Source organism: Mastigoproctus giganteus, chromosome 7 (assembly GCF_048544385.1).
Source record: "Mastigoproctus giganteus isolate SK-2022 chromosome 7, ASM4854438v1, whole genome shotgun sequence".
Taxonomy (NCBI): Eukaryota; Metazoa; Arthropoda; class Arachnida; order Uropygi; family Thelyphonidae; genus Mastigoproctus; species Mastigoproctus giganteus.
Window position 1 is genome coordinate 216,094,919 of NC_143581.1, and position 23,701 is coordinate 216,118,619.

The 23,701-nt window shown below is 38.3% G+C and overlaps 1 protein-coding gene across 1 annotated transcript in view; it reads left to right on the plus strand.

Annotated features, from left to right (window-relative positions):
* Positions 1-23,701, plus strand: part of LOC150083677 (calcium uniporter protein, mitochondrial-like) — a 271,021-nt gene that overhangs the window by 141,347 nt on the left and 105,973 nt on the right. The window contains exon 2 of the mRNA XM_090378117.1: positions 14,700-14,775. Coding sequence (XP_090234243.1) covers positions 14,700-14,775 — 76 coding nt within the window. The remainder of the gene's footprint in view (positions 1-14,699; positions 14,776-23,701) is intronic.

Below are 23,701 nucleotides of genomic sequence, written 5' to 3' on the forward strand. Positions count from 1 at the left end.
CTGGAATAAGTTATTCTCCATGGTAGCTGAGACGGAGACTTTCATAAAGTTTAAAGTTGAATTGGATAATCACTTTTTAGCGATGGGGAAAATATGAGTGACTGGGTTTTTTTTTATAGAGGCAGAACTAGAACTAGTCTGCTTCCACGCATCATTTGGCCATTCTACTACTAATAACACTGAACAAGTTAATGAATGTACGCAGCGGGTTACATTTCAGGAGCATTAACTCCTGACATGTAACGCACTGTATTTCAAATAGTAATAAATCATGATCAGCAAATAATGCGATATAATTCGCATTAGCAAATAGTAATAAATCATGATTAACAACAAAAACGAACAAAACGCAAAGCCTTTTATGCGCAAACCGAGAACATTTCGTTTCTGCACATTCGCCATACTGCCTATTCGTTCCTCTAATCAGCCGATGACAGTAAACATAATATCCAGTGTTTCGGTTGCAATATACACTGAAGGGACAGAAATCCTGGGATACTTACCTAGCAACGGGTAGGCCCACTTTCGCCAGGATAAGGACAGTCACACTGTAAAGCATTTAGTTCACGAGAGAGTTCCACCGGTATTTCCATCCATGCTTGCTGCACCGCTGTCCATAATTCCGTCGCATTACTGGGTGGAGGATCCAAAGTTAGAACGGACCTTTCCACAGCATCCCAAAGGTGCTCCAAAGAATTCGCGTCCGGTGAACGGGAAAGCCATTCCATGGCGATAAAATCTTCGGAATGCTCTTCGAACCATGTTCTAGTCATCAAGGCTCTGTGGGTGGGGACGCATTGTCCTGCAGGAAGAGTCCATTGCCCTGTGGGTGCACGATGACCATGAAGAGATGCAGATGGTCTGCAAGGATGGACACGTAACCTGGACCGTTCAGAGATGCATCTAGACGTATCAGAGGTCCCAACGTGTGTCAGTTGAACACGCCCCAGACCATTATTGACCGTCCACCTGCCTGAACAGTTCCTTGTTGTCATGACGAGTGCATAGCTTCGTGCGGTTTCCGCCAGGTATGCACCCTCCCGTACGCTCGTAATAGCTGGAAACGGGACTCGTCGGGGAGACCCGTCTCCAATCATCCAAGGTCCATTGCCGATATTATTTCGCCAAATTGAGGCGTAGAGTCCTGTGTCGTGGTGTTAGCAATGGGACTCTTGTGGCTCTGCAGCTTCCATAACCTATTGCGGCTAATGATTGCCTGATGGTCTTGATAGAGACGTTTTTGACACCTCCCTCGTTGAAGTCGGAGGTGATCTGTGCCACTGTTGCTCTCCGGTTGGCTGAAACAATGCGAGACAGACGTCGACTGCCACATTCATCCACCACCTTTCTCCATCCACATCGCTGTCCATAATGAGATGTTATACCGGAAATAGCGTATTCCCGATACACTCTTGATACTGTCGAACTGGGATAATGCAATTTCTGTACTACCTCCGCGATAGAATTCCCCATGCGTTGGGTACCCACTATCATCCCTCTTTAAAAGTCGGTTAACTCATGATGTTTATCCATACTGACACTGAATTACTGTCTACGTGAATGCAGTGATGAAGTGTACCTATATACCTGCCAAGCGGTGGGTTCATCCACTACCGAGAGGGATGACAGCGTCGCGTTGCCCAGGTACCAGGTATCCGATGAATTCTGTCCTTTGATTGTAAGTATATGGATAGCTTATGTGGTATGTATAGAAAAAATAATAATTTTCGGATTTCTATTGGTCCGATTTAAATGAAGTTTCGGATAGCTCGACAAATTTTTCCCACACATCCAAATATAAAATTTCATAAAAATCCGTCCACTCGGAATAGAAACGAATTTCCAATGTTGATAGAGGAATAAAGAAATAATACTTGCCATACTTCTATTGGTCTGATTTTGATTAAATTTAGGATGGCTCAGCGATCTTTCTGAAAGAGCCAAATATAAAATTTTGTAAAAATCCATCCAATAAGAGCTGAATTTAGTACGGACGGACGGACAAAGAGAAAATAATGAGCGCTTTACGCTCTTAACACGCCTAATATTAGATTCTTCTGCACTTTAGATAAAAAATGGTGTTTATTTGAAAGTACAGCACTGCAAAAGAGAGGTGATTCCTTGTGAAAAGGGCTTTTGCCTTTACATTGCCTTTTAATTCAATCTTAGTAGGCCAGAAACAGATAAAAAATAATACAGTTGTCTAACTGTTCGTACAGTCTGCCATAAAACAAATTCTTAAATTTCAAATCGCTAGCTGATATTTCTTGAAATTACAATTGTTTTATTTATTGCGAAGTTTAAATAATTGAATATATTTTAAAGAGCGCTTCGCAGCACATCATGGCGGTTCTGGGGGATTCGATTAGTGGAATGTGGATTATCTGAACTAGTCAGGAAAGTAGACAAGTTAGTTAATGTATGTAATGCGTTTCATTTCTGGCGTAGTAACTAGTAATAATTCACGATTTCCAACAGGAAACAAAAACCAAAAAAAAAAAAAAAAAAACAGTACGATTCATATCAACGAGCAAAAGGAATGACTTTATGCACGAACTGGGAAAATTTCGTTTCTGTGCACCCGCCACATTGCTTCTTCATTCCTCCAACTAGCGCATAGCAACAAACAATATCCAGTGCTTCAGCTACAATACACAGTATGTATAGCCTATGTGTGATATATATGAAAAAATAATAAAAATAATTTTCGGATTTTCATTGGTCCGATTTTAATGAAATTTAGGAATGTTTGACAAATTGTTCTAAAAGAGCGAAATATAAAATTTCACGAAAATCCATTAGCTGAAAGTTGAGTTACATGCGGACGAACATGGTGAAGAAAATAGCATATTATGCATATATACTAATATGCCCAAACACAGTGTCATCCATATGTGCTATACGTATACCATATAAATATTTTAATAATTAAGCAAATTTAATTTAAAGCTTAATAAGAACCTGGGTTTGCTTGATTTAGTTTCGTAGAATCAAGGACTTGAGGAGCCGATGATGTGTGTCTGTCTTTTTTGAATTTTTTTTTTTTTTTTTTTAATACAGTACTGCATAATAAATGAATTTTATTGTTCCTGCTGGTATACTGCAATTTATTATGGGGTCAGTAAAACGTTTATTGATGTTCGCAATTTTGCTTGCCTGAAACTCTGCCTTTTGCACAACATTGGCGCTATCCTCTCACTCATGATGTATTGTAACATTTTATCTGATTTCCACGGTTATAAAAGTGGTGCAAACTGAAACAACTCGTGAACGTGGCAAGTGCTCTGTATGATTTTAATGAGTGAATGTTTTTAAGGTTAATATTTTTATTATGAGGAATAGACAAATTAGAGTCACTTTAAGCAAGCGCCAGCAAAGTGATGTTATTAATTCATCTCTGCAACTTAATGTAAGATTACATTTGTTATCGTTAGGTCTAAACAATATCGCAAAGTTTTATCAAGCTAATTTAAACAAATAATATACCGGGCTTATCAGTCAATTAATCTTATTAGATATATTTAAGTGGTGCATAACTCAAGTGAAAAAATATATCACTAAAAATTGTCTGAAAGAAATAATGTAGTTTGCGATAAACTTCAGTACAGCTGTCTAACGATGAGATCACATCTAAAACTACGGGGAGTTTTGCTGCTATTTATGGGACTCGTAAACAACAATCACTACCGAGGCGCATATTTGGTGTAAAAGCAATCCCTACTTATACGCTCACTGCATCATCAAAAAAGCTCGATCTTTCGCAGTGACGATTCAATTATTCGCTTTGTTGTAGATAAGTCGTTATCTTTCTTTCTACTATCTCAGAAATGTCCTTGGCCCGAATTCAGCCTCTTCCGGATGAAATGATCGGTTATATCTCCATCTAAAATACCTGTTGTATAATTTGAAGCGAGGAACAGAGCATAAAATGGCCTTTAATGAGTAGCATACACTTTACTCTTGAAATCTCTATGCATGGGCAAAGCAATTTGTTTTCTTAATTGTTTAACAAGGGAAGATTAGAAAAACAAGAGAAGATTAGTTTGTCACTACGCATTATCAAAAGCGTAGTGACAAACTTAATTACAAGTATCCTGTTCTTTCTTTTTCTTCTTTGGATGTTTAAACAGACTGGGCCCTCTTTGTAGCGCCGTTTGCAGTACAGAACCCTCTCCCATTTTGCTGCTGCCCATTCCCATAAGAAGCGAGAGTGTGACCTACATATCGATTGCAGAGACAAATGTCCTGTCTTCGATTCTGGTAGAAAGCATTAAGAACTTGCAGCTGCAAATTCCACATTCTTGTTAAGCCTTTGTTTTCCTGCAAGTGCCTTTGTAAGACAAAATAAAAATTGAACTTTTTTCCAATGTGCTTCGTAAATTTTAATGTCCGCCTATATTAGGATCATTATCAAGTGTGTTCCAGTACTTACTTCAATTAATTAATCAGTTTGATGAAAGTGGAGTAAGTAGTTGAACTTTGTCAATTACCATTTGGGAGTTCTGCTACTATCAGACAGGAATGTTAGTTCTTTACAGTAGGCGAAGGTCTATTATCGAGACTTCATTCCGTGATAGATTTGCTGAGGCCTTGTTACATGTCATGAAGAGATCACAGTCGGGGTCATTTTACCCAAGTGCTACAAGAAAAAGACAGAAAAGAATTTCGAAGCGAAATGTTTGTCGAGTTGGTAAAATAGATTGGCTTGCTCAATTGGACTGAATCTTTTAGATTTAAAACAAATTGGGCTCGAAGTAAATGCTAGAGTTTAAAGTTTAATTATATATATATATATTTTACTAATGGAAGAATCTATTATACGTTATCAAAGCCGTTCTTCAACAGTGTATATGATACTGTTCTCGATTTGCATCTACAAACATAAATTATATATGTTTGTACAAACATCTACAAACATAAATCACATATATCAATCGAAAAGTTTCAACCTGGAATGGAGTTTATGATATTAACCAGAATTTGATGAATGAATTAACTGGTGCGTTTGCACCAATTAATTAATTCATTCAATGTTAATTAGTCATTTGCGTAAATGACTAATTGACATTGTGAATCTGGCTATTATAAGCAGAACAATACCAATTGAACCAGCAGCGTGGTAGGTAAAGTTGTTTTAATGTGTGTTTTTATTAATTCGGGTATACGTAATTAAACCCAGAAGTAGGTGTTAGTAACATTCAACGCGTGTGCTGGTTGAATGTTACTAATTAGTACCATAGTTATAAATTTAATATTCTTAAAAAAAAATCACATACGAAAGCTGAATGGTCAAATGCAAAGATACAACAGCACACGCGTCTGTTGATCACTATTCTAGCTAACATCAATATTATTTATCAATGATATTGATGAAAGTATATCAGGCTTAATGTCGAAGTTTGCAGATGATACAAAGGTGGGCATGGTTGTTAATGACAATAATGGCAGTGTGCTACTGCACACTGCCATTATTGTCATTAACATGATCTAGAAAATTCGGGCAGATGGGCTAAGAAGTGGCAACTGAAGTTTAATATTGACAAATGCAAAGTACTGCATATGGGTAGAAGTAACCCCAGAGGAATGTACCAACTGTGTGGTACTACACTTAAGGTGGTAGAAAATGAAAAAGACTTGGGAGTAATTGTGCAGTCAGATATGAAGTTTTCTGAACAATGAAAACTGGTTGCCAGGGCGGGTCATGGGGTTTTGTCAATGATATACAGGAATTTTGCTAGCAGGGAAAAGGAGGTGATTGTCCCTCTGTATAAGGCAACGATCAGGCCACGCCTTCAGTACTGAGTACAGGTCTGGAGGCCTCATTTTAGGAAGGATGTAGATTTGCTTGAGTGTGTACAGAGAACGGCAACAAGATTGGTGAGGGGAATGAAAGGATCCTCTTACCAAGAGAGGCTGAAGTTCTGCAAATTGCAGCGGCTGGAGACTAGGCACCTGCGAGGTGATCTGATTGAGGTATATAAGGCCTTGAATGGGCTGAGCACGCTGAATTCTGATGGGATTCTTCCACTTGTTCAGATTACGAACCTAAGGGGGGCATAAATTCAAATTGAGGAAAGACAGATGTAGAATAGATGTGCGGAAATTTGCCTTTGGCCAGCGGGTGGTTAATTGCTGGAACAAACTTCCATCTGTCGTTGTGGATGTTGATAGATTAAATAAATTTAAGGAGGTAGTGGACAAATATTTAGAGGGAATGGTCGTGTATTTTTTTTTTTTTTTTTTTGGCTGATGCTGTATAAGTTCATCCGCTTGCTTTCTTGCATCACATGCCACCACCACTACTACTACTGCTACTTCGTGACTAAATATAGTGCTGTTCTTGTTTAGTTCGTTAAAAGGTGTGCCATTTTAGTAATTTCAGTGATACAAACAGATAATTGAGAACATTAAAATGTCAATGACCCAGGCAGCTGTCAGACAATTAACTGACCCAGGCAGCCCATTGAGCTGGTATTTGAATAAGTGCTAGTCATGAATTCTAGGAACTATAATTCTGTGGCTACTATATTACAATAATACTGGTAGAGTGAATTCAAAAGTTTCGGAACCTGAAGTAACTACCAATGAATGCAGTGCCTGTATATATCAAATCGGCACATACAGGTGCGAAATACACAGACTGGTTTGACACGAGCACTTATATAAGTTTGTGAATGGAGGGAAAAGTAGACACGCGTACTCTCTTCCTCAGAAGTTTTTCTTCAGCCAGAATCATGCAATAACAAGCAACTATCATCGTGTTTCCTGGGTGATAGTGGTGATGTCCACATGATGCTTGATGTTTCATTTACAGATCACACAGAAAACGCCATGTTTCATTATTTGTAATGACCCTGTTCAGAGGTCAGATCCACACCAACTGTCAGAACAAATGCTGCAGCTGAGGTCATCCATAGAAGCTTAGCCAAATTTAGGTATGTATATGAAATCTTCTCGCTGTCACCTATAGCCTAGTATTATTTTACATAGTTTCGAGCCTAACTATTCACAGTTATAACCATTTAGCGCGCACTAGGCGTTTTATCTATCTGTTGCATATGTTCAGTCAGCAGGATACATCACTATCTGCCACTCGTGTGTTCGATTCCCATAACTATGGATATAACAGTAAGACATAACTATGGATATGAGTGATAGCCCTGGTGCCATTAAACAATTTGAATTTGAAGTGTCTGTCATATATATCTGTTTAGTGTGGATACAGGCTAAAATTAGACAATTCGAGAGTCGAGCATTCGTTAGACAACGTTTGGGGTAAATCTAAACTGATATCGCCGGTAAAATGAGGTAGTATTGACTATTGGTTATAATACGTTGAACATACACTGTCTTCTTATCAATTACCAGGCTTATATTTCTCATTTAAAATTAAAATTGTTAATGCAAAAACAGCGGAAAAAGTGAGAGACTAATCGCTTTCCAGATAATTTTCATTTAGGAATTCGAATCCCGTTAATAAGGCGAGGAACTTTTATGGCCTTTTTTCACTCCGTGGCCAGTTTGAGTCGGTATTTATCAGGACAGCAATTTTTCCTCCTCCAGACGTTTTTCGTCCAGCAAAACAGACAAACCGACCAGAGAACACATACTTTATGAATATAATACATGGTTAATGAGGTTGTTTTGGGGTAACCATAATATGACAATTTTTTTAGGACTTGTCAGCGAACAAATAACAGCATATACTATTATTTGCTATTGTACGGTGTTCAAGTTAACTTCTCCATTACTTTCCTTTAATTTCTTGAAAAACTTCATTTGATTTTTTTCCGTAATTAATTTTTGGATGAATAAGTCGAATAAGACTTATTTCACTCTGAAAAGAAACTGTTTGCTGAGATGTCTCCTGTGTGTGCTTTGAAGTATGACGACAATTTCCTAGCTCTTTTTAAAATAATGGCGTCTTTACACCTGAAATACTTTCCATTTAAGAAAAAGCTTCTTCTGTAACCTGCATAAGAAGGTGTTATTGAAATCGTATCGTGAACTACGCTTTGCCGAGTGCACTTCGCTATTACTGAAATGAATTATTGATTGAATAGAAAATAGGCAGTGAAAAAATAAATAAATAAAAGGAAAAGATGAATACGCACATTACATTTCTCAGTACTATTTCCCTTCATTTTTGTAATGTTTCATCTTTGTTGTCGATAATTCTAGGATATGTTGCAGTTGTTTGCAGCAGCATAGAAACAGCAATAAAATAAAAATCAATACTTCAGTATACAATGAACAGGACATCACTCAGTGAAATTATGTCAAGACTTCATTAAGTTCGCTATTTGTCATTAATGCATTAGTATGACGAGAAAACTGTCACTAGCTTTTATTCAAAAGAACTGGGCTTGATTTGGGCTTACCTTGAATGCTACAAAGTAAATGTGATAATGAATGTGTGCACGTTTCATCTCCATGGGGAAATGCTGAAACTACTCATTAGTGCCTCAAAGTTTGGTGGTATCGGAAGAGTTTAAATAAGGTTGCGTGATTTGGAGAATTTTCTATGGTTCGGCTAAGTATCGACCCGTACACTGCTGAAAATTGAATGTTGCGACATTAATACGATGCATGTTATTCACTTTTGTTAAGAACAGAATATGCCTTTATCCAGTTCGGAGAGCTAAGATGTACGTATAGTTTCATATTTCTTGCGTCATTAAACACTTGATGAAATGAGGATAAAGGTTTAGGTTAAACTAATTGTTACACCGATATTTCATGGATAATTACATTTTTTCATCATCAGAGAATTCACGTTTGAAGACTTCTAAACAATTCTCAACGAAATTAAAACACTTGAGAGAAATCTGTAACTAAAAGTTCTCTGATGATAGAAATACGTAATTACTCTTGAAACGTTGGTTATAATAAACATTTTCATAAAATTTTATATTTGTGTCTTTTAGAACATTTGTGGAACCATCTCGAATTATCTGTAAATGAAAGCATGTTTTGGACGGTCAGAAATCTAGAGAAATGTGTGTATATAAATGAAAGAAATTTCCATTTCTCGGGCATTATGTGAGAAGGAAAAGTGTGAGATCCATACCAAATTTTCTTTGCATGTTTCGTTGGCCTTGGGAAGGTTTCAGGTTCAGTTCCGATTCCATATCCTCCCTTTTAAAGAAATAATGATAACATCAATGATCCAGAAATTTTCCTGAGGATGGAGGAGAGTTCCATTCCCTTCCTTACAGATATCGAAGCCAGGCCTTTTACGTACGGTAAGGAGTCGATGTGAAAGACATAAAAATAGTAATACAACGGTCATGGAGCGATCATGTGGACAAAAAGCACTTATGGAGAGGGACTGGCGATCAATGAAGAGCCAGTTATGTCATCTCGACATTTGCTAACGTCAGCTACAGTCGACCTTGAAAGATTCGAATGGACTGCCGTAGTACGCTACGATAGATGACTGACGGTGCTCGACAATTAAAACACTATGAAACAGCGCACTGAGACTCATACTGACTGCTGCTTATATTTGTAGTCTCCCGTGTAGTCTCATTGATGCCGAAGGTGTCCAAATACTTTTGTGAGGGCAGTGTAGATGTTACTGTGTTATACCATTTTCATTGTGTGTTTCAATTATTTAAATTCGTCTGTTGGTTTCTACCACAGTATTACACAAAACTAATTTTGATCTGAAAGCAGCCGATTGATGAAATTTGGCCGATATTACTCCGTTTATTTAATTAAAAGAGTCACGTGTGCAGGAAATGAATTCATTAATCTCGATTAAGTGAGCCGAACCAGCGCTTCTTTGAATAACTGAATACTCGTATAATGTGGAGTACTTCAATTTTATGGTGAAATGCGAAGCCAAAATGCTGGTTTAATATTGTAATCATATCAAGAGAAGGTTTTCTTCTGGCAGTGATTTTCTATAACGAGTTTTTCTACACCTAATCTAATAAGGAAATAAATAAAGAACCTCTGACTGAAATTCGGATAATAAAATCTCTACAGTCCATTCGACGGCTGTTTCTTCCTCTCGCTTCAGGTGTATTCAGTCACTGACTATAGCTGAGATACGACTGTTTTGTTTACTACATCTCTCAAGCGAATATAAGTCTGCTACAAAGTGCTTCCACAATTTTCCGGCAATTAGGTGCGTAACAAAGGGAGAAAACATTTATCAGTAAGCGTAATTCGCTTTAAGTGCTTTCAGAAACTGCGATAGTTGTCGTCATGCAACCAGAACAGGCAGTCGATGCTTCGAAAGCATAACTCACAATTTTACTGTGCGTAAATGTGGCCAAGATAGTTTTGGTGGTGGTAATAATAATGATATCATCTTACCACCTGTATACCAACAGTATCAGCATCCCAATTAGCGAAATCGTGGCTTTCGTCGGAAGAAAAATTTTATCCTAATTCTAAAAACTAAGGATGTTATTCCTTGAAGATGCTGACTGTCTCTTTAATAGTTATGGCTGACAGTACCTTCAAGGAATAACATCCTTAGTTTGTAGTAATAGGAGAAAATTTTTCTTACGACGTGACGTTTACCTTGCTTATTAGCGTTAAATTCTTATATTGCCAACTTTCCATATCAGTCTGCTAAAAATATATTGGAAGTCTATTGATAATTAAACTTTGTAAAAATTAAAAGCTTTTAAATTTCCATACGCGAGTAATTTTTATCTACACCTTAATTTAATTATAATATATTAACTATTATTAGCGTGCCGAAGCAAAATCGAAAAGGCACAAGTTTTCTGTATCGACTTCAATAAGAAACTAATTACTAAATGCTCTCCAACTAACACTGAATGAACAATGTGTAGAAACGATGAACAAGGTTAATGAAAAAAAAGAAGGATCCACATTTTACAATGATTCTTGAAAATGCTGGCTAAATTTCAATGGCTGAGTTCTAATATGAGCTTCAAGATTCGTTTCTTTACATTATTATTATTAGCCATAATATGACTAATAATAATATAATATGGCGGAAGGAAGCCTCAGATTTACGCTGCACCAACTTCCTGAGTTACCCTGAGAGAGACAGACAGACAGCGCTCAGGACCCTGGGTGTGCCAAGCCCATACTCACCAGTTTGGATTGCCTTCCTGAAAATCTTGGTAATGTCAGCAAAGAACGAGGAGAAAGATCTCACCAGAAGATTAAAGCAATGGAGAAGAGATATCAATGAAGGGAAATGCCATCGTAATGACTAATTACTATTGGTCACTGAGAAAAGAGATCTTCGGTGAAACACGTAAAATACAAACAAAAAGAGTGTATTTAATCGCATGTAACTTGGTACAATACTTGTACATTTCGTTGCTAACAATGGACTGTGCTAAAATGTTAGTTGATAATGGACTAATATCGCTCTGCGGAAGATGTGTAACAATCTTCGAAACGTCACTGTTATTCAAATTTTCTATTATGTATGTTGCGGTATTCTTTTAAGTAGTCCTTCAAATAATTATTAAATCTTGGTTAATACTGCAATAATGGTATTTAAATAAGCTCCGTGCATTGCGTTCAATTACGTCAACGCCAGAAGCACACGTGTTAAATTTTAGCCGGAGAAAATGACCGTTCACGTAGCCGTCTCCATAAGTAGTTCTACATTCTTGAGTAAATTTAGTGGAGCCCTGTTATCTTTTATTGAGCAAAGAATAGGACTGCTTTTTTTATAACAAAGATTTATATGCGTATGAGATCCTTAGAGGGCATAATAAAAGTAGGAAATGGCTATAAAATTATAATGCAGAAGTAAAATCTTGTTGAATTCTATTATTTATTCAGTGATGAAGTATTAAAAAAGTCTGATGTCGGAGCACTTACGACTTGTTTTGTTTGCTTGTTTTCTACATCATTAATAATAAGCTTCGGGTATAACATCTTATGAATGTACTTTTTTTTGTTCCCTTATTAAATGATGACTATATAAAGCGCCATCTTAGAGGGGGAAAAGCGTCTGGATAATCTGTTTATTAACTATTAAAAATATAAACTTAAATTTCAGTTTTTGCAATTAATTCTGAACTTGGTTTAAATCCTCACATGGTGGCAGCGATACCTCTTATGTAAACTAACTTTACCAATGTGTGTAGCATGTACCTCCCCCCCATTTGACGGAAATAAGCACGCCAAACTTCATCAGGTATTTACAATTGTATTTCCCAAAATGAGGTGATAAAAGATAAACATAAAATATATGTCCATTGTGACTCATACACTGCGCTCACATTGTGTAAGTTCGTTTTTAAGAGGTATCGCTGACGCTTCTGTTATGTAATAAATTTTATTTACAAAAGTTTCAATTTTAAATTAATTGTGATAATATGTATTCTTAATTTTAATAGTTACTAAATGCAAAATAATTCGTTACCCTATCTGTTTTTCTAATATGATAACTGCAAAGTGTAAGATGAAAGATGGTATTAACTGAAGTTCGTCAGTTTTTCTAAAAGTGGTGGCTGTGTGTCAAATTAAATAAAATTACCGATTAACAAATTTCTGGTCTTAATTTTTTATTAAAATAAAATAAAAATCTATTACAAAATAAAATTATTTAATTTTAAATTTCCGTTGCTCCAGTTTTTTTTTTTTTTTTTTTTTAATTTACCGTGATACCATACTTAGAAAGCCACGAGAGTTACTCATCCATCCAAACCGGCGTAGAATTACCAATTAAAAAAAATGCAATTCTGTAAAATGCAGACATTGTATAAGGGTTGAGTGTTTTTTTTTTTTTTTTTTTTTGTTGCTTTGGGCATTTTATGAGAATATACGATATGCCAAATGTAGAGGATAACAGAAAAGTAAATGCCTAAAAACTCAGTAACTATTTCAATCTGCTTTACCTTTTGAGGTAGCAGAATCTCAGCTCGCCTTAAGAATTCAACATTCACCAGAATATTTCCATTTAATCCTTGCTACATAAACTCATCCGTTTTTTGAATTCCTAGTGGTGCAGTAGGCTGGCATTTTAGATATCGGTGAAATTGTATTTTGCTCCGACTTCTAAAGACATATTCCCGCTGAAGGATTCTAAATGTGGATACAATATTACTTCTTGTTGAAAGCCCCTTCTGTGACTGGAAAACGTTCTACTGTTAGGGCCACAAAACAATCACTGTAAGGTCCATAAAACGGATTATTTTTCTTTTTTTTCTTTACTCTAAAGGTTCGGGTAAAGCCTACAGGTAGTTTTAAAGCCGTAAACGGAAATTTGTTTTCTGGACGGTATATGAGGTAATAGACCAAAATGTTTCTGCTGTTAATTTTCGTTCTAAAAATCTATTACAATACTATAACATTCGCTACTATAAGTACTGTAAATTACCAGGTGAGGGAGCCACCGTAAAACTAATAATTTTCAACTACTATGCTGTACAGATATGTGAATCCTATAAATTCTGTGTAATACAAACCATTGTAAACACAAAGTACATTTTTCCCAGTGTTGCTTTCCAACTTGTGGTAATAAATGATTAATTTGATCTATCACTATTTAAAGCTTTTACCTATCCATAAAATATGAACATGATCCTTTTAATTAAAATGCTTTATGCATTCAGATAGTTCTGAATCGTTTTATTAAACAAAATTGAAGAGTCTCTTTCTTCTACGTTAATTAAAACCATTAAAATAACTCTTTAAATAATAATTGATTCACTAAAGCGATAACTCAAATTATTTAAATTATTTTAAGTAATTAGAAATAATTGTCGATTAATATTTAATTAACAAAAATAGATAGCCAGAAAATTACTTAATAAAATTTATTTTCAATAATAAATTTAAATAAAAGGTTTTACTATTCGTATGGTTCATTGAGCAATATTTTCTCTGCTTTGTGAGAGCAATACTTTACATAATCATATGTTAATAATATCACCATGTTATATTAATTTTTTATTCATATAGGCAGTCCTTGACATGGAATTTCTTATCTTTAATCGAAGCATAACTGAGAATATCACAGCATCAAATACTTAGTGTTCTTTTTTTTAAATCCACAATAATTCTCACTAAGAGTCTGCGCCAATGCAACGTGCATACATTTGACACGGATTGAGCTTTCCTTTTAAATGTCTGAACTAATAACTAAATAATATGGTTATAGACCGGTACAGTCTCGGCAGATAAAAATGCGTCTGTTTTATCGATCATGAAACAAATGTAAATGACAGGGTTAAAGCATTCTTCGATATACAGTTGGGGAGAATCGGACGAATGCACTTCATTGGTTTAATGCAAATGAGATAGACGGCAAATCGAAGTAAAAAATACAACCGATCACAACGAATGTTTAGAAGGAAGGAATGAACCACTAATACAAAAGCAGACTGCCTTTTTTTTTTTTTTTTTTTTGCCCCTTCACCAAAACAAAAGAAGGAAAAAATCAATATTTTACTAACTAGAATCCGAATTACACTGCAAAACACCATCTCTTTATTTTGAATTTCTATTTCTTACATTCGTTGACTGGTTTAAGTTTTAAACATGCCATTGTCCCTTTCCTGTTTTACGTTTATATCAACATATCGTGACATACTTCACGTTTTTTATTGTCATTTCTAAAGATTAAAACAAAATTACTTATTTTTCATAACCATCCCTTGGGTTTTAGTCCAATCTTTAAAGATTTATTGTATTTTATTCTAATCTAAAAATATGTTTGGATTTTTTTTTTTTTTTCTACTTTACAGGGAGTTCTTGTATACCAGCTCCCTCTTTTGGTCTACAGAGGAAATTTGACGATCACACGAGAGATCATTCATGGAGGTAAGAAAAATATTTCAGTTTGTAGCATTTTCATTATAATTTTTTTTTTTTTAATAACAAAAACTCATGCTCCTTCTACGGAAGGAGAGGGGCCTACTGATTGACCGCCTTACAGAAGTTATTGTTTGTCTCAAATCTAGGATGGCAAGTACGGCTTTCAGACAAACTAAAACTTTTAACACTTGTACGAAATTTTTACAGTATCCTGTTCGGAGATGCAATGAGACTGAAAGTTAAACACCGTACAATCATTTTTGTATTACCATCGCCGTGTGCGAACTCTCATTCAGTCAATGCAAACATAGCTGATATTCGGTTTAATCACTCTACCATAAAATTAAAGGGCAACTCATGGTTGAATTTGTTCGTATGAAACAGGCCTTTCAGCCCCACAAACTGTACCAATAACAATAGCCGGCTGACTATCAATAAAAATGTTGCTTGAATCACACTGATTCTGCAGATTCTTGACAATTACAATTTGCAATCACACTAACCTATTTTATCTTTATGTTCATTATGAAATAGTGATCGAAGTTAGTAATAAACGTAATGTAACCTTTATTTCGTCTATTTTATTGCTTAATCAGACTAAATTTAATTATCATTAGTATAAAATAGCATAATGATGCAAGGAAACAAATTTATTCTGGTTCTGACGAGGGAGGGAACCTTCGTGTTACCCCATCGTCAGAAAGTGCATATCCAATTCTTCCTTGAATTTTTCCAAACTCTCCTCCGCCTTGGTCACCCTTAAGGCCGCTACAAACGTTCAGGTAAAGCTGTCAGTTATGCCTGCGCAGGCACGCCTGTACAGGTCTACCGGAGCGTGTGGATGATAAAACTGCACAGTTAATTTGACCTGCACAGGCGACCGGAGGAAATATGAAAATCATTCGATTTGCCTGAACCGGAGTGACCTGTGCAGGCAGACCGGTGCGTCTGTAGCGACGTGGCAAGCGCACTGCCATGGTCGGCCGACTGAATGAATGAATGCATTATGGGTGTCCGGTAGGACCTGTACAGGCATGCCTGCGCCTTGGTGGCGTCCGGTAGACTTGTACAGGCGTGACTGCGCAGGCATAACTGACAGGTTTACCTGAACGTGTGTAGCGGCCTTTACAAGCAACTCGATCCAACATTCCGCAGCACGCTGCCCAAAGGTAAACTACTATATCCCCTTAATATTTTATAGATGCGCCCTCTCGTTTTTGTGTCACTGACCAATTAGATTATCTTTCCCTCATTCATTTTACTAATCCCCTCACAGCTTTCACGTTTTATTATAGATTTCTTTTGTTAAACCTATGGCAATGATTAATAATTTAATTATTTAGTCATAAATAACCAATAAGAAAAATAGTTAGTTTACAACATATAAATCAAGAGGTGAACTGTATTGCTACACTGATGTGCAAAATTTAAGGACCAATCAGGTTTTCACCTGTAGCTTCTCATAGGAGTCGCCTGGATATGGAAAAGGCATATCAAAGGAACCTCGTGAGGTACAGAAATGACGAAGGAAACAACACCGACACAACAACGGAAACAAAACGGTACAGAGGGACTTTATTCAAAAATGGCAACATAGCACTGGCTGCCATGATACAGATGGATCACTGCCAAAGATGTGACAAAGGGAAGAGGTGGTCCTCAGTGGGAGATATGGCCACTCCTAATGTCGATGCAGGCTTTGCACCGCCTGTCCATGCTTAGAACAATGTTTTTGATAAGTTCTTGCGGTAACATCGTCAATTCCTCTGTCAGCACCATCTTCAGCTGATGAACATTTTCTGGTGGGTGTGGACGTGCCGCTAGGCGTCTCCCCAGAGCGTCCCATATGTGTTCGATGGGATTTAGATCGATGGAAATGGGCAAACCAATCCATATGAACAATGTCCTCACTTTCCAAAAGCATATCAACAGCTGCAGTGCGATGGGGTGTGGCGTTATCATCCATAAACACGAACTCGGGGCCAATGGCACCTCGGAACAGACGCACATGGGGAAGGATTACCCCAGTACAGTAGCGTGCACCGGTTACAGTACAGCCTTCCAGTATCTGAAGTTGTGTACGTCCATCCAAGATAACGCATCCCCAGACGAGAATACCTCGACCGCCATACGATCCCTTTCAGTGATGTTTGCAGGGTGATACCGTGTGCCAACCTCTCGCCAGATTAGCTGACGTCCAGAATCGCTGCTGAGACTGAATCTACTCTCATCAGTAAAGAATACCTTAAGTAAAGATTTTGTGGTTGTAACCTTTAGAAATAGTGTTGGTCCTTAAGCTGTGCACACCAGTGTAGTACTGGTCGATCTTAGAAATGGTCGGTCTTAAGCCTCGAGGATTCAACTTGGATTACATCCAATGAAATTTGACCCCGTACCGCTCTATGCATCTGTGCGCTGGTCAGTTGCCTCCTCTGCTCAGCTCAAGAGATTTCTTGGGTCGAGTATTGGCTCCTGAGATGGCTAAACAGAGCGATGGGCCACTCTTTTACCATCTCTTGGAGCGTGCTGCTGTACGCAAACCTCTGCATGAAACTATGGGGAAACCATCATCAAGGGGAGGAATCTGTACACCTTGGCACAACTCCTTTGTGGCCGAATGGATTTACCCGATATCTGGGAAGTGACGAAAAAACCCTCGGACCACCGAACGAACCCGGTGCAATGCAACAACTTTCCTTAGATCTTCACTACAAAACTTGAAAAGCCTGAAATGATCAGTGTTTCCAACGAAGACGTTCGGACCGTATAACTTTGATGCCTCAGCTTTCTGCAGCTCGAAGCAGTCAGGACACCCTGAACGAAGCATATAAACTAGGACCACTGACTGTACCACCTTCAAATTTTTGAAACTTCAGTGGCTATGTTAGCTTACTTGTAAATACAATGTTTTCCCATTTTTTAAATTCAATGTAATCGCTTTGAATATTTATAATGTACACCCTTCTAGCCGAACCAGGCTGTTCCGGGGGTGCCGACCGATATGGAAAAAAAAAAGATTTTAATAATAATAATACTATTCTGGAGGAATTTGTCAAGTCTTCAATCGAGGTTATAGTTAGCTGATCTCAGACGGATAGAGTAAGATTTTCGAACATACTTCTACAGACAAATACACGATACGTATATCCCTATAAACTGATAATTTCAATTTATACGATACATGCCTATTATATTGATCACTCTAATCACTCAGCCTCAACCAACCAATGATACCCATATCACATGCTGTTAGATTGACAATACGTTCATAACGAGCAATCAGAGCAATTTATGCTGAGAACAGACTATTAATCCCGCTAGTTCTGTACTTTTGTCCCTTTATTTATCGAGATTATTTATTAAACGTCTCTCACTGGTTCGAAAATGGCTAAACTGGTGTCATTACTAGGACTTTCATGAGCTATCTTAGGGCTATGTAAGTTAAGAATCGAACGTCTTATGTCCTCCAGACATTCCTTATCAAATATGTTATGATTTACTACTCCGATTAGCATTCCCTTGCCATCCATTTCCTTAAAAGATGCGTGGCATAAATGGTTGATCCCACCTTGACCTTTTCACCTTACGCATATACAAGTAACGTTATATCGTGCTATAATATCAAAATCAAAGCTCCAATGTCACCGTATAATGGCTTATAAAATTAACGCAAAACTCGATCAAGACCCGCATCTCCTTCCAGTGGCCGCTCGGGGAAAAATCAAACTGTTAGTCTCCATTTCTCTGATTTTCATTTATAAAATCATATGATAATTTCAGAATTAGTAATCATAGTAATCATATTTTGAATTAATTCACAGAGGTCACACTGAAACTGCTGTGGACGAAAGCATGCAAGCGTTTATGGTAAAAGATTTTAAAAAAAACTGTAAAGTTGTATCAGGCTTGGTCCATGTGACAGAGAAAAATTTTTTATGAAAATAATTGAAGATCTTTCGGAACACACAATATTTCGCTATATTACAATCAGTTTAACCGTATTTTCTTATTCTGAAAGTTAGCGAAAAAACATATCTGCACTGAGTGATCACTGAATATAACCACTCATGAAAACTGAATGCGACCCGTTGACCATGTGAGGTACGAGAGTGCGGAGTTAGTCGACCTACGTAGCATAGATAAGGTGTCAGTGGTTCAGAAGGTAGTAAAATTCCGAGTATGATAGGTAAAAGGAAGGATTTATCGGACTTTGATAAAGAACAGATTGTGGGTACTCGACGAGCTGGTTCCTAGATTTCCCAAACGGCTGAACTCGCCGTAGTTAAAGTGTAAAGGAATGGCACCAAAATGGTCAAAAAACGACCCGACGACAAAACTGCAAAGGTCAGCGAAAGGTTGATGTTAGAGATGAGCGCCGGGTCTATCGACTCGTACAGGCGAACAGGCGCAGCACTGTTGAAGAGTTGACTACCCAATACAACATGGGACAACCCGGAACAATATCTGGCATGACCATGCGTCGCACGCTCGAATGTATGGGCTATACCAGCAGACGACCCCTATGGCATCCTCTCCAAACCAAGGTTCATCGGCGCAAAAGACTCGCCTGGTGCAAAGAACATGCAAGTTGGACGTTAGAAGACTGGAAGAGGGTGTGCTGGTCGATTGAGTCACGTTATTTACTCCACGAAATAACATGAGGCTCTTGATCTCATGCATGGTATCAAAAGTGCAGGCAGGGGGAGACGGTTGTATGGTGTGGGGCATGTTTCACTGCCAGGAACTCGGACCCCTGGTGCATGTCGAACAATGTATCACTGGTCTCCGCTATCGTCAACTGCTTTCTGACTGTGTACACCCCGCTATATTACACTTTTTTTCCGAATGGCGATGGTATCTTCCAAGATGACAATGCGCCGAGCCATCGGGCACTTGTTATAGGAATGGCTTGAGGAACACAGTTCTGACTTCCAGCATGAAACGGACAACAATGACTAGGACTTCACTGGATGAGATCTATATCCCCTTAGTGACACCATCCCACACTGACATCCTGATTATTTGAACAGCAGTGGACGGAATCCTATCCCAACACTGACCAACTAATAGACAGTACACTGCCACGGACCTGACGAAGCCACAGCTTTGCTGCATGCACGCCATGTTAGTGATCTGAGCCGGCTCCCTTGTTCGGCCCTTTCTTCTCCCTTACCCCGGCGGGGGGAGGCGACGGCTTTCCTGTCTCCTCCCCCCTTGCCGACCCCACTCTTCCCTCTAGTGAGGTATGGGCATGCCCCACTGATTCCACCTGGGGTCGTCTTCCCTATTGACCCCATTCTTCTGTCTTTATCCCCCCAGTCTTCATTCTCCCTACCCAACTCTATCTGTATGCAAGCGAATGCCCCACACGCCAAAAATAACCGTTTCTAAATCACGCTGTTCGCCCACCATTTTGGCTTTTCTAATTCTAGCGCAATATTCCCATGCAATTTTTTTTTTTTTTTTACGGTCCTAGCCACTGAAATCCCAGGAAACTAGGTGGCAGGACCTGCCAGAGTGCAAATTTAAACTAGTGGTTACCTGGTCTGCCTCCACGGGGCGAAGTGCGGGCAACGTTGGGCCTCAGCTGGGGTCCAGCGGCTAAATGGCCAGAAGAACTACGGTACATAACATAACACACTCACATGATCCACACACTTTTAAATCTCTGGCCTTCCCAGTGAACTGGTACACTCACAATGAAAGCAACGCGGAAATGGGGGAAACCCCTGGTGCCGTTAGACACTTAACACACTTTGCACTTTGCATATCGATTGGCCTTCGAACTTCCACCGATATCAATCCCATAGAGCACTTGTGGGACACTATGGAAAAGCATATCAAGCGTCTGGATACATCAATGACCTCCATACCTACCTTGCTGACAGCATTACACACAGCTTGGTTGACCATACCTCCAGAACGCCTCCGACATCTTGTTGAATAATGCCACGTCGAATAGCTGCTGTACTGCGGGCAAAAAGAGGACCTCCGAAGTATTAAGTAGGTGGTCATTATTCAGCGATCACTCAGTGTATATTTCTAAATAATTTGTTATTCAATATTTGCAATACCCTGCAGTAAAAAAGGCTACAGAACGCTACGCACTTCTGACTTTACTAATCAAAAGTACGGTTTTTATCTTCTACAATTCTACTGTCGGTCAAGCTCTAACTTCCCTTACTACAGACATCTTTTTTCACCAAAAAAGCGCCATCAAAAGTGGTCTTTGTTTAGAAATAGTCCAAGGATTGGTGAGGTGTTAAATATTGCCTTTGTACAACAAACAACTTCGTTTTGTTGTATAAAAACAACATTTAAAACTCCGCTGAAAAAAACAGAAATCGTTTAGACAAAAGTGGAAAGTGCCTTGCGCTCAGATGCTAAAAGGAATAAAAAAACCTCGATTACTCTTTATCTGTCACAGCACAAAAATTCACTTTGTCCCTGAAAACGATACTCAAAAGAAAAATCTATTATCTGGTTTTAACTTATTTTCTTCAACGCATTAAACGAGGACGATGAAGTAAAAAATAACAAATTTCAAGTTTTCATCCCACAAAATAGGCAAACTGAACATAGAAGATATGCGTTATACAATATTGCCCACTTGTAATTATACCCTCGCCGCGAGCACGATGGTTATAATCACCGCTCCCCAACACGAAGTAAAAAATGCCTGAGTTTGAATCCTACCAATAACGCGGGAAATTTGTATGACGCTTTTTCACAATTTTTCACAACCTGGCTTAGTTCATCGGTCTCAGGCGAGGGTTACATGGTTTTCCTCCTGGAAACTGGGGTTTTAATTCCACAGACCGAGGAATTCATTCATGCAATTACAGACACAATATACTGACGGCTCATATGGGAGAAATCCCAGGTGCCGTCTGACACGAACATACTTATTTATTTATTTATTTTTTTTTTTTTTGGCGCTTAGTATGCACATAACCAACTAACTTTTAATGACAATAATCGGCGCCTCCGTAGTCAGGTGGGCAGGGGCATCAGTGCGTAGAACACGCTTCTTTAGCATTAGTAAAGGCATATGATGCAAGAAAGCAAGCTTATGCAGCATCAGCCAGGGGGAAAAAAAAAAAAAAAAAAAAAAAAACTTACACTTCACCCCGTTCGTTCGAAATACCTGTCCAGCTGAGCCTTAAATTTATTTAGACTATCAACTTCCACAATAAGGGATGGAAGTCTGATCCACTAACCAACTACCCGCTGGCTAAAGGCAAATTTCCGCACATCTATACTATTTACTACATCTGTCTTTCCTCAATTTGAATTTATGCCCTCTCAGGTGATTATTCTGAGCAGGAGGCAGAATACCATCACCATTGAGCATGCTCAAACCATTCAAGGCTTTATACACCTCTATCAGATCACCTCGCCGGTGCCTAGTCTCCAGACACTGTAATTTGTAAAACTTAAGCCTTTCTTCGTAAGTGCAACCCTTTGTTCCCTTCACTAACCTTGCTGCCCTTCTCTGTACTCGTTCCAGCAGCTCTACATCCTTCTTGAAATGCGGTCTCTCTGTACTCGTTCCAGCAGTTCTACATCCGTCTTGAAATGAGGCCTCCAGACCTGTATATAGTACTGAAGGTGTGGCCTGACCATTGCCTTGTACAAGGGAATAATCACCTCCTTATCCCTGCTAGAAAAATTCCTGTATATCATTGATAAGACACCATGAGCTACTCTTGCAGCACATCTGCAATGCTCAGAGAACTTCATATCTGCCTGCACAATTACCCCCAGGTCCTTTTCATTCTCTACCACTGTCAGTGTAGTACCACAGAGTTGATACGTTGCTCTGGGGTTGCTGTTTCCCATATGTAGTACTTTACATTTGTCAATGTTAATTTTACATTGACAAATGTCAATGTTTATTTTCCACCTCTCAGCCCATCTGCTCAACCTTTCCAGATCCTGTTGCAGCAGCATAGCGTCAATAGTGTCTTTAACAACCCTGCCAACTTTTGTATCGTCTGCAAACTTGGACATTAAGCTTCATATACCATCATCAATATTATTTATAAATACAGAAAACAATAATGGACCCAACACTGAATCCTGAGGGACTCCATTAATAACATTAGTCAACGATGAGCAGTGTCCATTGATTACCACTCTCTGTCTTCTCCCCCTCAACCACCCCTTTATCCATAGCAGCAATTTGCCTCCAATGCCACACTGCTCCAATTTGTTCAGCAGTCTTCCATATGCAACAGTATCAAAAGCCTTTCTAAGATCCAAGTATATAATATCAAAGTTATTCCCTGCATCCAGTTCTTTTGTGACTGCATCATAGTATCCAATCAAACAGGTCAGGTAAGACTTCCCCTTAACAAAACCATGCTGGGTCCGAGCTGTAACAGAAGTCTTGTCTAGATGATCCTGCAGTGCTTCTTTAATCAGTGCCTCCATTAATTTTCCTGGAACAGAAGTTAAACTCACAGGTCTATAATTACTTGTGTCGGTCTTTGATCCTCCTCTGTGAATTGGGGTCACATTTGCACATCTCCAGTCTATGGGTAACTCCCCTAAGTCCAAGGAAGCTCTCATAATTATGGCTAAGGGTTTTCATACTTCCTTTGCTGCCTCCTTTAATATAACTGGATAGATCCCATCCACCCCAGGTGCCTTTCTTGTGTTTATCTTCAACAATTTCTCCTCCACTTTACTCTCAGTTATTACAAGATTATCTTGCTTACTGCCAGAGTTGAATACACATCTGGCATTCCCCTCGCTGAATAACTCCTCATGTGTCAATGTCGATGCAAAATATTCATTTAGTTTGTTAGCTAGCTGAGCAGGATCATTAACAGTTGAACCATCGATATCAAGTGGACCAATCTGATTCATCCCCTTCCTTCTAGAGTTTACATAAGTAAAGAACTCTTTGCTCTTTTTCTTTGCATCC